Source organism: Rattus rattus, chromosome 1 (genome assembly GCF_011064425.1).
Source record: "Rattus rattus isolate New Zealand chromosome 1, Rrattus_CSIRO_v1, whole genome shotgun sequence".
Lineage (NCBI taxonomy): Eukaryota > Metazoa > Chordata > Mammalia > Rodentia > Muridae > Rattus > Rattus rattus.
The window spans coordinates 222,049,285-222,062,284 of NC_046154.1; the positions used below are offsets into that span (position 1 = coordinate 222,049,285).

Genomic DNA, 13,000 nt, shown 5'->3' on the forward strand with positions numbered 1-13,000 from the left:
CTAATTTGAAGCCAACAGATATGAAGGGAGATTTCTGTGAAAAATATAATATCTTCTCACAAATTTAATGCTCTGAAGGTAGGACCCAAAACAATTCTATATAGCAAATAAAACTGAAACTCCAAAAGTAATTTCCTAGGATAAAAGCTATGAACTTAATGATCTGGAATCATCATCAAAAATTGTAAGATTCTTTCACAGATACAGTTTGAAACAAGAGTTTAAATAAATGAGTAATGTGATCCAGAGCATAAAGATATTAGATACTAATTTTAGAAATATTCACAGCAGGTTGACTAGATTAAACATTTTTTTTTGTTCAGAGAATCTATTGCTGTCTCCAAATTACATGCAGTAAAATATGAACAGCTGGTTCTCTTTTATTGGTTTTCATGCAAAATGATTATTTTCCACTGGGTAATTACTGACTGATTTATTTCCTATAGCCATTTGCTCACACGTTAATATCCCTAAGTACTTAGAGGAGGTCATGGTTTGCAAGTAAATGTGTTTGAAATACATAAGTTACAGCGATGATCAACGCGTCAGATTTTAATACATTTTCAATCACTGGATAAAGATATATTACATTCAATTTTCCAGGACAATTTAAATGGTACCAAATGAAATAGAAACACTTAGATAATACCAACCATGATAACTGAGCACAAAAAAGCCACTTGTTGTGAAGTCACTGTGGAATTTGATTAGAATTTGATTTGAAGTGCTGTATACTGATTCCAAAGCAGTATTGCCACTGAATTGACCAATTTGGGGTGAATTTTGGTCAGGTCCATCCCTATTAGACAAGGGTTTGGGAAGGAGAGAATGACACTGATGATTTACAAAGCTTTAAATGAATTTTCACGAAGGTCTTGCATACAATCACCTATCATTACATTAAGAGCAAAGTGAAATAATCCTAGAATCAAAAATTATATTGGTATGTCATGCACCTACACAAATAATAAAATGCTAAAATATGAAGCATTAAAATGGGTTATGTTTTTACTTAAACAAAATGAACCAATATTAACTGTAATCAATTTAGCTTTCAGCAAGTACTCAGAATCTCTTAAAGCTTGTGGTGCCTTCTCTTCCTTTCTTTGACAGCAGTCTTGAGAATCAGACTGTTATAATTAGCTGCTCCTACAGCTCACACAGTGTTTTTGTCTGTGATTAATTCAGAGACTTTCTTTGTACCTTTAATAAAGTTACTGCAAGTGGTACAATAATAGTATAATTATTTTATTGTATAATAAATTATGACAAGAATTTAATAAGCATATAATATAATTACTATCTGAACAGAGGAGGGTCTTAAATTTTACCAATTTTTATAAATAGAAGACTTCCTTAAACAGTTCTGGAAATTGCCACTCTTACACATTTTCTAATAATGCCTTCAAATCCTTTTCACCTGTGGGCTTTTTCTACTTAATGGGACTATACTCTAAAATATATTTATTATATGTATCTCATTTTAAAAACAAACAAACCATACTGACTCTCACTTATCATGCCAATTCAAATGTCAGATGGTAGTTTGTAGTAGAGAATTGTGACCTTATTCTCTTTTATAATTTAATCAATCAAAAGGTACTGGCTTACCATACAGTAATGAAGTCATAGATGGGTTCTGTTTGAAGAACAGTAAAATTGATGTAGATGCCATTCCCAGGGGGTACTCTAACAAGCCAAAAGCAGTCTTGGAAGTTAGGATACTCATCAGGATAGCCAGGAGAATAAATGGTACCATTCATTGCAGTTATATTCCCGCCACAAAGAGCTATGGAAAGAGATACATGAGCATGTTTGAAAATGACAAACTTATACTAGGTAACTGGCAAAGATATCAAACATTTTACCCAGTTGTAATGTTTTGTTCTACCCTCATTGGTAAGAATGTACAAAATACAGTCATTTTTAAATTTTTTTCCATGTGAGATCTTTGATATACTAGTTGTCATTGGTGATCACAAAGTTCTTTGCTTTGTGAATATCATGTGTATCCATGCATAAACAACTTCCTGCCATAATACATATATCTATATATCTATAGATATATGCCCTATACATACTGCCTTTCTTAAATTTTCAACAGCAATTTTATAGAATAGGTACTCAAATTAAATAACTATCTTGAGTCTCTGTTTACAATACTGATATTAAAAACATAGACACACCCTCCCCACCACATATACACAAAAGAAGTTCCAAAGTGTCTAAAATGTTAATAAACTTTGCTTATACTCTCAGTGGAAGGTTAATATTGCTGCAATTAATATAATTTGTATTCAATTGTGATTTTTGCTTATCTTTTTTAGTTATTTAAAAAAATCCTCATCTGAAAACAAAACCGTAACTCTCATAACTTCTAACAAATAGCGTCATCTTAGAGATAATTCCAGTTTAAAAGCGTACCTTCACACCTTGGCAGTGGATGGTTCCAATTCCGACTAACTCCATGAAGACATGTGAGAGCTGAGTTGCCAATTAATGTGTATCCTGGGAAACATTCAAATGAAATGGTTTGGCCCACTGTAAAATCATTTCCAATTACAAACCCATTTCGAAATGGGCGAGGATCAGGACAGCTTTGCAACTGATATGCTGGAAGAAAAAATGAGAAAGAAGGGCATGTCCCTCTCTGAATTTGAGAGAACACAAACAGGTGTTATTTGTAACTTGGCAATTAATAGCACACTGCTCAGAGGTACTTGAATAAATACTAATTCGGGCTTATGGTAAAGGTTGTCAGAGACAGTGTAATGAGAATTTCTTCTCATATCTATAATCTTCATATTTAAAATGATAATTCATAAAAATGCATCAGCTGCCTTAGGTTGGTGCAATTTATCTAAATTATGAACATGAAGAAAAATGTAAACTTTCCTTACAGCCACAATTTTAATCAAACATATTCTGATTCTCTAAATAGAATGTAATTGCTTCTCGGTTGTGCCACTTGCATGTAGAATAAAATAACTACATACATGTAACCCTAATTCTTAGTCTTTTGAATTTTAAAATATTTTCTCTAAATGGACAATCTGTAATACTTCTGCTCAACTTTAAATTTTGACTATTGTGAATTTTAATCTAAGATTAATTTTTCTTACTCTTTTGTTCATCTTATAAAAGATAATATTGCATATTTCTTTGTCATTGATTACACAGCTTCCCCCCATTTCCTTTCGTATTACACATGCTTTGTAAGCAGGGTTGAATGCATTTTGAAATTATGAACTTCATGAATTCCTAAAACTATTTACAGCTGTATCATTCAGACTTCAAGAACACACACATGATGACTTTCATCCATTGGTAGCATAAGTTCCAGAAAATTCAATAACACTTCTAGCTATGTTCTGCACCAGGCACTCAGATGGTTCATATATGTATAGGGAAGCCAAATATTCATACATGTAAAATAAATATTCAATTAAATTTCTAAAGTATACCACATACACGGCTCTGAGTTCTCTAGAAGTGCTGAGGAGAAAAAAAATTATCTAGTTTTGAAGAATTAATTTCTTCAATATTAAAGCTAGTTGTATATTTCTTTTTTTCTTTCCTTTTCTTTCCTTACATGTTTCCTTTATTTACATTTCAAATGTTATCCCATTTCCTGGTTTCCACTTGAGAAACCCCTCATCCCATCCCCCACTCCCTGCCTCCATTAGGTTGCTCCAAGCCCATCTACTCACTCATTCCCTCCCGCCTACCTGCCCTAGAATTTCCTTACACTGGGTCATCTAGCATTCATAAAAACAAGGGTATCTCCTGCCATTGATGCCTGAAAAGGCCCGTCCTCTGCTACATATATGGCTGGAGCCATGGTTGCGCCATGTGTACTCTTTGGTTGGTGGTTTAGTTTCTGGGAGCTCTAGGGTATCTGCTTGGATGATTGATATTATTGTTCTTCCTATGCGGTTGCAAACCCCTTCAACTTCTTTGGTCCTTTCTCTCCTTAACTCTCCTTAACTCCTTAACTCCTCCATTGGCTACCCTGTTTTCAGTCCAGTGGTTGACAGTGAGCATTCACCTCTGTATTTGTCGGACTCTGACAAATACTCTCAGGAGACAGCTATAACAGGCTCCTGTCAGTAAGTACCTCTTGGCATCCCCAGTAGTGACTGGGTTTGGTGACTGCATGTGGGATGAATCCACATGTGTGGCAGTCTCTGGATGGCTTTTCCTTCTGTCTCTGCTCCACACTTTCCTTCAGTGAGTATTTTGTTCCCCTTTCTAAGAAGTATTGAAGCACCCACTCTTTTGTCTTTCTTCTTCTTGAGCTTCATGTGGTCTGTAAATTGTATTTTGGGTATTCCAAGCATTTTGGCTAATATCCACTTATCAGTGAATACATGTCATGTGGGCTCTTTTGTGACTGGGTTACCTCACTCAGGATGATATTTTCTAGTTCCATCCATTTGCCTAAGATTTTCCAAGTTATTGTTTTTAATAGCTGAATAGTACTCCACTGTGTAAATATACCACATTACTGTATCCATTCTTGTGTTGAAGGACATCTGGGTTCTTTCCAGCTTCTGGATATTATAAATAAGGCTGCTATGAACATAGTGGAGCATGTGTTCTTGTTACATCTTGGAGCTTCTTTTGGGTATATGCCCAGGAGTAGAATATCTGGGTCTTCCGGTAGTACTCTGTACAATTTTCTGAGGAACTGCCACACTTATTTCCAGAGTGGTTCCAGAGCTTGCAATCCCATCAACAATGGAGTATAGATGATAAAAGTATGCTCCTGGTGCAGGCATCTATATCTCAATTAGTAATATGAATGCCCCTGTTCTTAAGACACACTTCTAAAAACATCATCCACGCATGATATCCTTTGATTTTTAGGCAGAGATCAACAGAAATTTAACCTCTCCATGCATTTAAGTCCTTGTAATTATATTGTGTAAATTTCATCTTAAGTTTATAAGACCAGGAATAATGTAAAACAATAAGTAAATGACTTAAGTAATCAATAGCAGCCTACATAATGATATATACTTGACGATCATTTTATAACATATAGTTTAATTTGTGCTTTATAGAATATGCTACTCATAACGGTATATGCTACTGAGGAAATGGAGAAGACTTAGGCTGTGCTTACTTGAATATGGGGACTTGGTATTTAAGTCTAAGCCCAACTTAACCTAAAGCCTTTCCTCAAAGGGGATAAATATCTTGTTCAAAGATAATTTAATACTTTCATGAACATGGGTCTAATGGAATATTGCCATCTACATGCTTGCTTTATATTCTAATGGCAATATAAGAAAACAATGTGTTTCTGTCTCTAAATAAGTTTATGTACAATGTAAGATGAATAATAGCTTCTCAACATTCAGTTTCATTTAAAAGTAAAAACCTATTCTCAATGTCTAGCATTCACTATTTGATTATTTTTGCCTTGTTTATTTAATTATTATTTAGAAAATTTAAACTTTTTCATGTTTGCATTTTGAATTCTCAGGAGAAAAAAATGTGTGATCAAAGTACATGGTTGTTTTTATCTTTCTATTTGAGGCTTGCTTTTTTTTTTTTTAGTTTCTTTTACCCTCTAAGACAACAAAAACATGTTATATTAAATCACATAACTCCTGAGATGATATTGAGGGACTTGCATATACTCAGCAACACTGATGCCACAAAACTAACCCTGGTTAAGAAAACTGAGAGGCAGTATACTCTCACATTGTATAATCATCTTACCTTGATACACAATATGAAATCCCTGTTTGTTCTGAGAATAATCGCTGTGAAAATATAAGCTGGTTTCATGGGTTGTGCTAAACAGGGAAGATGGTATTTGAGGACCACTAAGCCGTCCAATAACAGTACTAAGTTCTGAAGACCCACTCCTTACTTCTAAGTAATCATGTATGGTTTCTGTAGAAAAATTTACAAACTGGAGATGTACACCTAAAGAAGGAAGAACAAACACAATACTACTTGATATTTTACCATATACATACATTTATAAACAGCAGCATACACAAAGATTTGCATCTGTTTACTCAGATAAATTTTTATTTATTTCAGAAAATACAGTCTCAAGATTTGTACAAGGAAGTACATGCTTGTAATACCTTGTGATGGAAGCAGCAGTGTTAGGGGTACAAGGGACTTAGACTGTACTGAGTACTAGGTCAGCTGAAGCTACATGAGACTGCCAGAAAGGAAAAGAAAAAGAAAGAAAAGAAAAGAAAAAGGAAAGGAAAGGAAAGGAAAGATAAAAAAGAAAACATACAAAAAGATAAAAAAAGAAAAGAAGGGGTTGGGGATTTAGCTCAGTGGTAGAGCGCTTGCCTAGCAAGCACAAGGCCCTGGGTTGAGTCCTCAGCTCTGGGGGAAAAAAAAGGAAAGAAAAAGAAAGGAAAGGAAAGGAAAGGAAAGGAAAGGAAAGGAAAGGAAAGGAAAGGGAAAAGGGGAAAAAAAACTCACCATTCAGGTCTCTTTCAATGGTGAATTTTTGGTCTATCCAAAACTCATAACAGTAAGGAGTAGGGTTGTATGGAAGGGGAACACCCTTATAGAAGAAGGAGAGGGGGATGGGATGGGGCTTATGGTTGGGAAACCAGGAAAGGGAATAACATTTGAAATGTAAATAAAAAATCCAATAAAAGAAAGAAAGAAAAAAAAAACCTCAAAGCTTTGCCAAAATTCTTCAATGAGTACTTAGTACATTCTCAACCTCATTTTCTTAGACGTAAAGACCATTAAATGGCCAAACTAGTACAACCACTCTGGAAATCAGTTTGAAGCTTCTCAGAACATTTTACATTCCATGACCTGAGGACCCAGCTATACCTCTCTTGGGCATATATCCAAAAGATGCTCCAACATACAACAAAGACACATGCTTCACTATGTTCATAGCAGCCTTATTTATAATAGCCAGAAGCTGGAAAGAACCCAGAAGCCCTTCAACAGAGGAATGGATACAGAAAATGTGGTACATCTACACAATGGAATACTGCTCAGCTATCAAAAAAATGATTTAATTAAATTCATAGGCAAATGGAATGAACTAGAAAATATCATCCTGAATGAGGTAACTCAACCACAGAAAAACACACTTGATATGCACTCATTGATAAGTGGATATTAGCCAAAAAGCTTGAATTACCCAAGATGCAATCCACAGACCACAAGAAGTTCAAGAAGAAGGATGGTCAAAATATGGATGCTCCCACTCCTTAAAATGGGAAAAAAAGGGGTTGGGGATTTGGCTCAGTGGTAGAGCGCTTGTCTAGCAAGCGCAAGGCCCTGGGTTCGGTCCCCAGCTCCGAAAAAAAGAAAAAAAGAAAAAAAAATGGGAAAAAAATATCCATAGGAGGGGATATGGAAGCAAAGTTTAGAGCAGTGACTGAAAGAATGGCCATTCAGAGCCTGCCCCACATGTGGTCCATATACATATAGTCACCAAAGCTAGGTAAGATGGATGAAGCTAAGAAGTGCATGCTGACAGGAACCAGATATAGATCTCTCCAGAGAAACACATGCAAAGCATGTCCAATACAGAGGTCAATGCTAGCAACAAACCACTGAACTGAGAACAGGACCCCCTTGGGGGAAATTAGAGGAAGGATTGAAAAAGTTGAAGGAGCTTGCAACCCCATAAGAACAACAATGCCAAACAACCAGAGCTTCCAGAGACTAAACCACTACTGAAAGACTATATACATGGACTGAACCAGGGCTCCAATTGCAAATGTAGCAGAGAATAGCCTTGTTGGGGCACCAGTGGAAGGGGAAGCCCTTGGTCCTACCAAGGTTGGATCCCCAGTGCAGGGGAATATGGGGGGCAGTAAGGAGGATGGATGGGGGGAATACCTATACGGGAGAGGCGGAGGGAAGGGAATGGGAGCTTATGGACAAGAAACGGGAATGGGGAATAACATTTGAAATGTATGTAAAGAAATATATCTAAAAAAATTTAAAAACAAAACAAAAAAGATTAAATCAAATGTTAGATATTTAAGACTACTTTGTACATGCAAATTCTGACTTATGAAGGTAATGTGATAAATTCAATAATTACCAGAAACAAAAATGCTTGTCTGTGTACTACTTGTTTATCATAATGAGAAACCAGTTACAAAAATAAGATCCCATGAACTTTATGTTAAACATACGCACAATGCATGTATCTAACTCAGAGTTCTTGCACAAACACATTTTGCACATTTGTACAGTCACACTCACTTGGAATTATTCAAATAAAATATGTGATTAAACAGCTAACCACCCTGCCAGGGTCACTGAGAATTATTCACAATGGTCAGGAAGTAGAATCAGTCTAAATACTTAGTGAGTAATGAATGGCTAAAGAAAATGTGGTGTGTATATACACTCACAAAAATATGGTTTGTCTGTAAGAAAGAAAGGAGTTCTTGTCGGTTTTAGAAATATGCATTATGGTGTCCTTGGAGGACATTATAATAGGTAAAATCAACATGACCTGGGAAGACACGGCAAATTGTCTCAATGAAACTGAGAAGACCAAAGTAGTGAATTATAAACAGACAAGAGGAGAGTGTGCTTTCCAAAAGCCAGGGGAAGAGACGTGACTCGGATATACAGTAGGTGAAATGCAAAAATGTCAGAAAGAGAGGCGAAGAAGTACATTTTTCAACATGGTAACTGAGGTAATCACAGATATCGTGCTCTTAAAATTGCTAAGAAAAAGAGACTCAAAAACATGGACACAGGGGAAATTTTTCTGAACAAAACAACAATGGCCTAGGCTGTAAGATCAATAATAGACAATGGGACCTCGTAATATTGCAGTTTCTGTAAGGCAAAGGACACTGTCATTAGGACAAAATGGCAACCAACAGATTGAGAAAAGGTTTTTACCAATCCTATATCAGATAGGGGGCTAATATCCAATACATACAAAGAACTCAATAAATAAGATTCCAGAGGATCAAATAACCCTATTAAATCTAGGGTACACTACACAAAGACTACACATGGGACAGATACATGACTCCAGCTGCATATGTAGCAGAGAATGGCCTTGTTAGGCAACAATGGGAGGAGAAACCTTTGGTCTTGCCATGGATGGACCCTCCAGTGGAGGGAAATGTCAGGGGAGATAGGAAAGGGAGGTGTTTGGGGAGCGCAGGAACACCTTCATAGAAAAAGGTGAGAGGATGAGATAGGGGGATTAGGGCCAGGAAAACAGGAAAGGGAATAGCATTTGAAATGTAAATAAAAAATATCAAACAAAACAAAACAAAACTGGGGTAACAGAGCTAAACAAAGAATTCTCAACTGAGGAATATTGAATGGTTATGAAGCACCTAAAGAAATGTTCAATATCCTTAATCATCACAGGAATGCAAATTCAAACAACCCTGAGATTCTACCACACACTAGTCAGAATGGCTAAGATCAGAAACTCAGGTGACAGCAAATGCTGGCGAGGATGTGGAGAAAGAGGAACACTTTTCCATTGTTGGTGGGATTGCAGACTGGTACAAACATTTTAGAAATCATTCTGGAGGTTCCTCTGAAAATTCGACATAGTACTACCTGAGGACCCAGCTATATCATTCCTGGGCATATACCCAAAATATGCTTCAGTACATAACAAGGACACATGCTCCACTATGTTCATAGCAGCCTTATTTATAATAGCCAGAAGTTGGAAAGAACCCAGATGCCCTTCAACAGAGGAATGGATACAGAAAATGTGATACATCTACACAATGGAGTACTACTCAGCAATTAAAAACAATGAATTCATGAAAATATTAGGCAAATGGATGGAACTAAAATTATCATCCTGAGTGAGGTAACCCAATCACAACAGAACACATGTAATATGCACTCATTGGTAAGTGGATATTAGCCGAAAAGCTTGGAATACCGAAGATAAAATTTATAGACCACATGAAGCTCAAGAAGAAGAAAGACCAAAATGTGGATGCTTTAGTACATCTTAGAATTGGGGACAAAATATTCACAGGAGGAAATGCCTAGAGAAAGTGTGGAGCAGAGACTTAAGGAAAGGCCATCCAGAGACTGCCATACTTGCAGATCCATCTCACATACAGACACCAAAGCTAGTCACTATTGCGGATGCCAAGAGGTGCAAGCTGACCGGAGCCTGATATAGCTGTCCTGAGAGGCTCTGCCAGAGCCTTACTGATACACATTAAGACACTTGCAGCTAAACCTCAGACTGAGCACAGGGACCCCTATGCAGCACTTAGAGAAAGGACTAAGGTAGCTGAAGGAGTTTGCAATCCCATAAGAAGAAAAACAGTATCAATCAATCAGACACGCCAGAGTTCCCAAGGACTAAACATCCAACCAAAGAGTACACATGGAGGGACTAATGGCTCCACCCACATATGTAGCAGAGGATGGCCTTGTAGGGGCACCAATGAGAGAAGCTCTTGGTCCTGCAAAGGCTCAATGCCCCAGTGTAGGGCAATGCCAGGGCAGTGAGGCAGGAGGGAGTGTGTGGGTGAGTGGAAGAGCATTCTCTTGGATGCAGGGGTTGGGGGATGTGATAGGGAGTTTACGGAGGGGAAACTGGGAAGAGGGATAATATTTGAAATGTAAATAAAGAAAATACCCAATTAAAATTTTTTTAAATTGCTAAGAAAATAAAATTTTAACTGTCTCCACTATAATAAAGCCAAAGACTTATACATATCATATAACACATATCAATTTGATTAATTTATCCATACCACAATTGATTTATAATGTATGTTCCTCATTGTCTAGTATTCATGTATCATTTAAAATAGGAGACAAATAAAAATACCCACATATCTTAAATTTTTCAAACAGTGCATATAAAATGTAATTAATTAAAGCAACTATTACCCCTACTATATTCCTTAATATACATTATTTCATGTACTCATAGTGAAACATCAACCTGTAAATACACCCGTTTATTGGCCCTGTATGCATCATCTTAATACTGCATCGATAAATACTGAAATGTCTGTCATATACTTATATATACCAAAGCCGATGGGCAGCCTTATTGTCCATGTGCAATCTAAGCTGCTGGGGTAGTTTCCAGGAAATCCAGGACTGAGTATCACACCACTGAAGTCTGACATTGCACCTCCACACTGAGCTGCAAAACAATAGAATTCTCATGGAAAGCAGAATTATGAAAAGGTATTGAAATCACTTTAAGTCTTCAAAAAGCATGTAAGGTAGTACTATTTGAGAAAATTAAATATAGGGCCAATTCCTTTAGCAAATGCTAGTTAATTTGTACTTTGTGCTTCTAAAATGGCACAAAAAGGATAATTGCTCAGAAAAAAAAAAAAAGCAAAGTGCAACTAAAGGCAATTTGTTTCCAGCAAGTAACAGTTCTCATGTAATGAATAAATACACTTAAGTAAAAGGACAAGCCCTTGTCAGCAGTGCCAAGTAATCATGCAGCTTAGTTTTCTTCCTTAAGTACATCTACTACTGTGTCTAGTCATTCCGAAGCTGGTGTAATTTAGACTAAAATAAAGCCAACTGTGTCAGCTCTCCATGCCATATTAAAGAGGAAGACATTTTCACAACCTTTTTGCCCTGTTTGTAAGAAGGCCCAATGAAGAATTTTAAGAAAACTATTGGCTTCGTTTTATTCTAAAAGGAACAGGACAAGGGAGCAGAGACGTATAAACAAGCAAAGCAAAACACAGGCATCTGAAAAATTAGTCAAATATAACAAATATGCTCATTTTGAATCCCTATGGAATAACTACACACTTGACAATCTGATGGACATTAGAAATGGAAATTTGCTAATTTGATTTTGTATAACATTTGTAATTATTTAATGCATATTAAAGAATATTTTCATCTTAGAAAGCATTTCTTGCTGTAAATGGAGATTTAGCATGCCTTCTTGGTGGACATATAAACAGAAGACAACTGTTGAATAAGATGTCAAATTTTATGGCTATTACCTAAATACTTGCTTGTAAGTTTTTAAGATTGGAAATGGGTACATATTCAAAGTTTAGGTTACATGTCATAAATACAGATCCATGAAATGTTTTATTTATGTGTGACATTAGTAACTAGTCTGACATATATATTCTGACATAAACATATATATATGCTATCTTTATGTTGCATATAGATTTAACAAACTTATTAACTTATTCTTTTCAATGTATATTACAATCAAGGTCTAAAAGGATTTTCCCCCTGAATTGTCAGTTCATTAACTATTAAATCAAATCAATCTTTAACATAAACTATTAAAGTTTATTCACCACTGCATTTTTTAAAAAAGAAATAGGATTATGTATCACATGCCTAATAATTAGTAAACTGTAAGAAGAATGACTTTATCAATCAGAAATTAGGTTACATTAGCACACTGATTGACTTTGTGTTTCAATGCAAAATTTCATTTTCAAAATCTGTCTTCAAGCTGCTTGGGATACTTAACCCTGTCAACTCTGAAGAGCCTAGAATCACACAGGTGGTAAGCTTCTGCCTGTGAGGTTGTTTTCTGCTGACGCTAGCCTCTAGCCTCTCTGGAAAGTACTACTAAATTTGACGAGTTGAACTGAGAAGATCTACTCTAAAGGAATGAGGGTAGCATTATGTTTTGGGCTGGGGTTCTGAACTACATAAAAGGAGCGGCAAGGTGAGTATCTCTACTTTTGGGCTGGGATGGAACACGACCAGGTCCCTCCTACTCCCGTACCGACTTCCCCACCATGGTGAACCGTATCTTACATGTGTGAACCAAATGAGCTTCTCTCTTTGAAATTGCCCTCAGCAGACCATTTTAGCACAGTGAAAAAATAAAATTAACCAAATATTACTTGCTATGTTTCTACTTCTGGTCACTTTTTTGTTTCAAACGTTTTTAATTTTCTGCGATATATAATGCACCTTATCAGGTAAAGTGTGTAAAATACAACAAAAATTAAAAATAAATAAAACTGTCTTCAAAATCTTCCAACGTCAAATAATCTTTTAATTCGTG

The 13,000-nt window shown here is 36.1% G+C and overlaps 1 protein-coding gene across 2 annotated transcripts in view; it reads right to left on the bottom strand.

Moving 5' to 3' along the window:
• Csmd3 (CUB and Sushi multiple domains 3) overlaps positions 1-13,000 on the bottom strand; it is a 1,591,133-nt gene that overhangs the window by 111,737 nt on the left and 1,466,396 nt on the right. For both annotated transcript variants that reach the window (XM_032915225.1, XM_032915219.1), the window contains 5 exons: positions 11,015-11,131; positions 5,731-5,940; positions 2,425-2,613; positions 1,612-1,789; positions 654-799 (listed from right to left, as the gene is read on the bottom strand). In XM_032915225.1, coding sequence (XP_032771116.1) covers positions 654-799; positions 1,612-1,789; positions 2,425-2,613; positions 5,731-5,940; positions 11,015-11,131 — 840 coding nt within the window. The remainder of the gene's footprint in view (positions 1-653; positions 800-1,611; positions 1,790-2,424; positions 2,614-5,730; positions 5,941-11,014; positions 11,132-13,000) is intronic.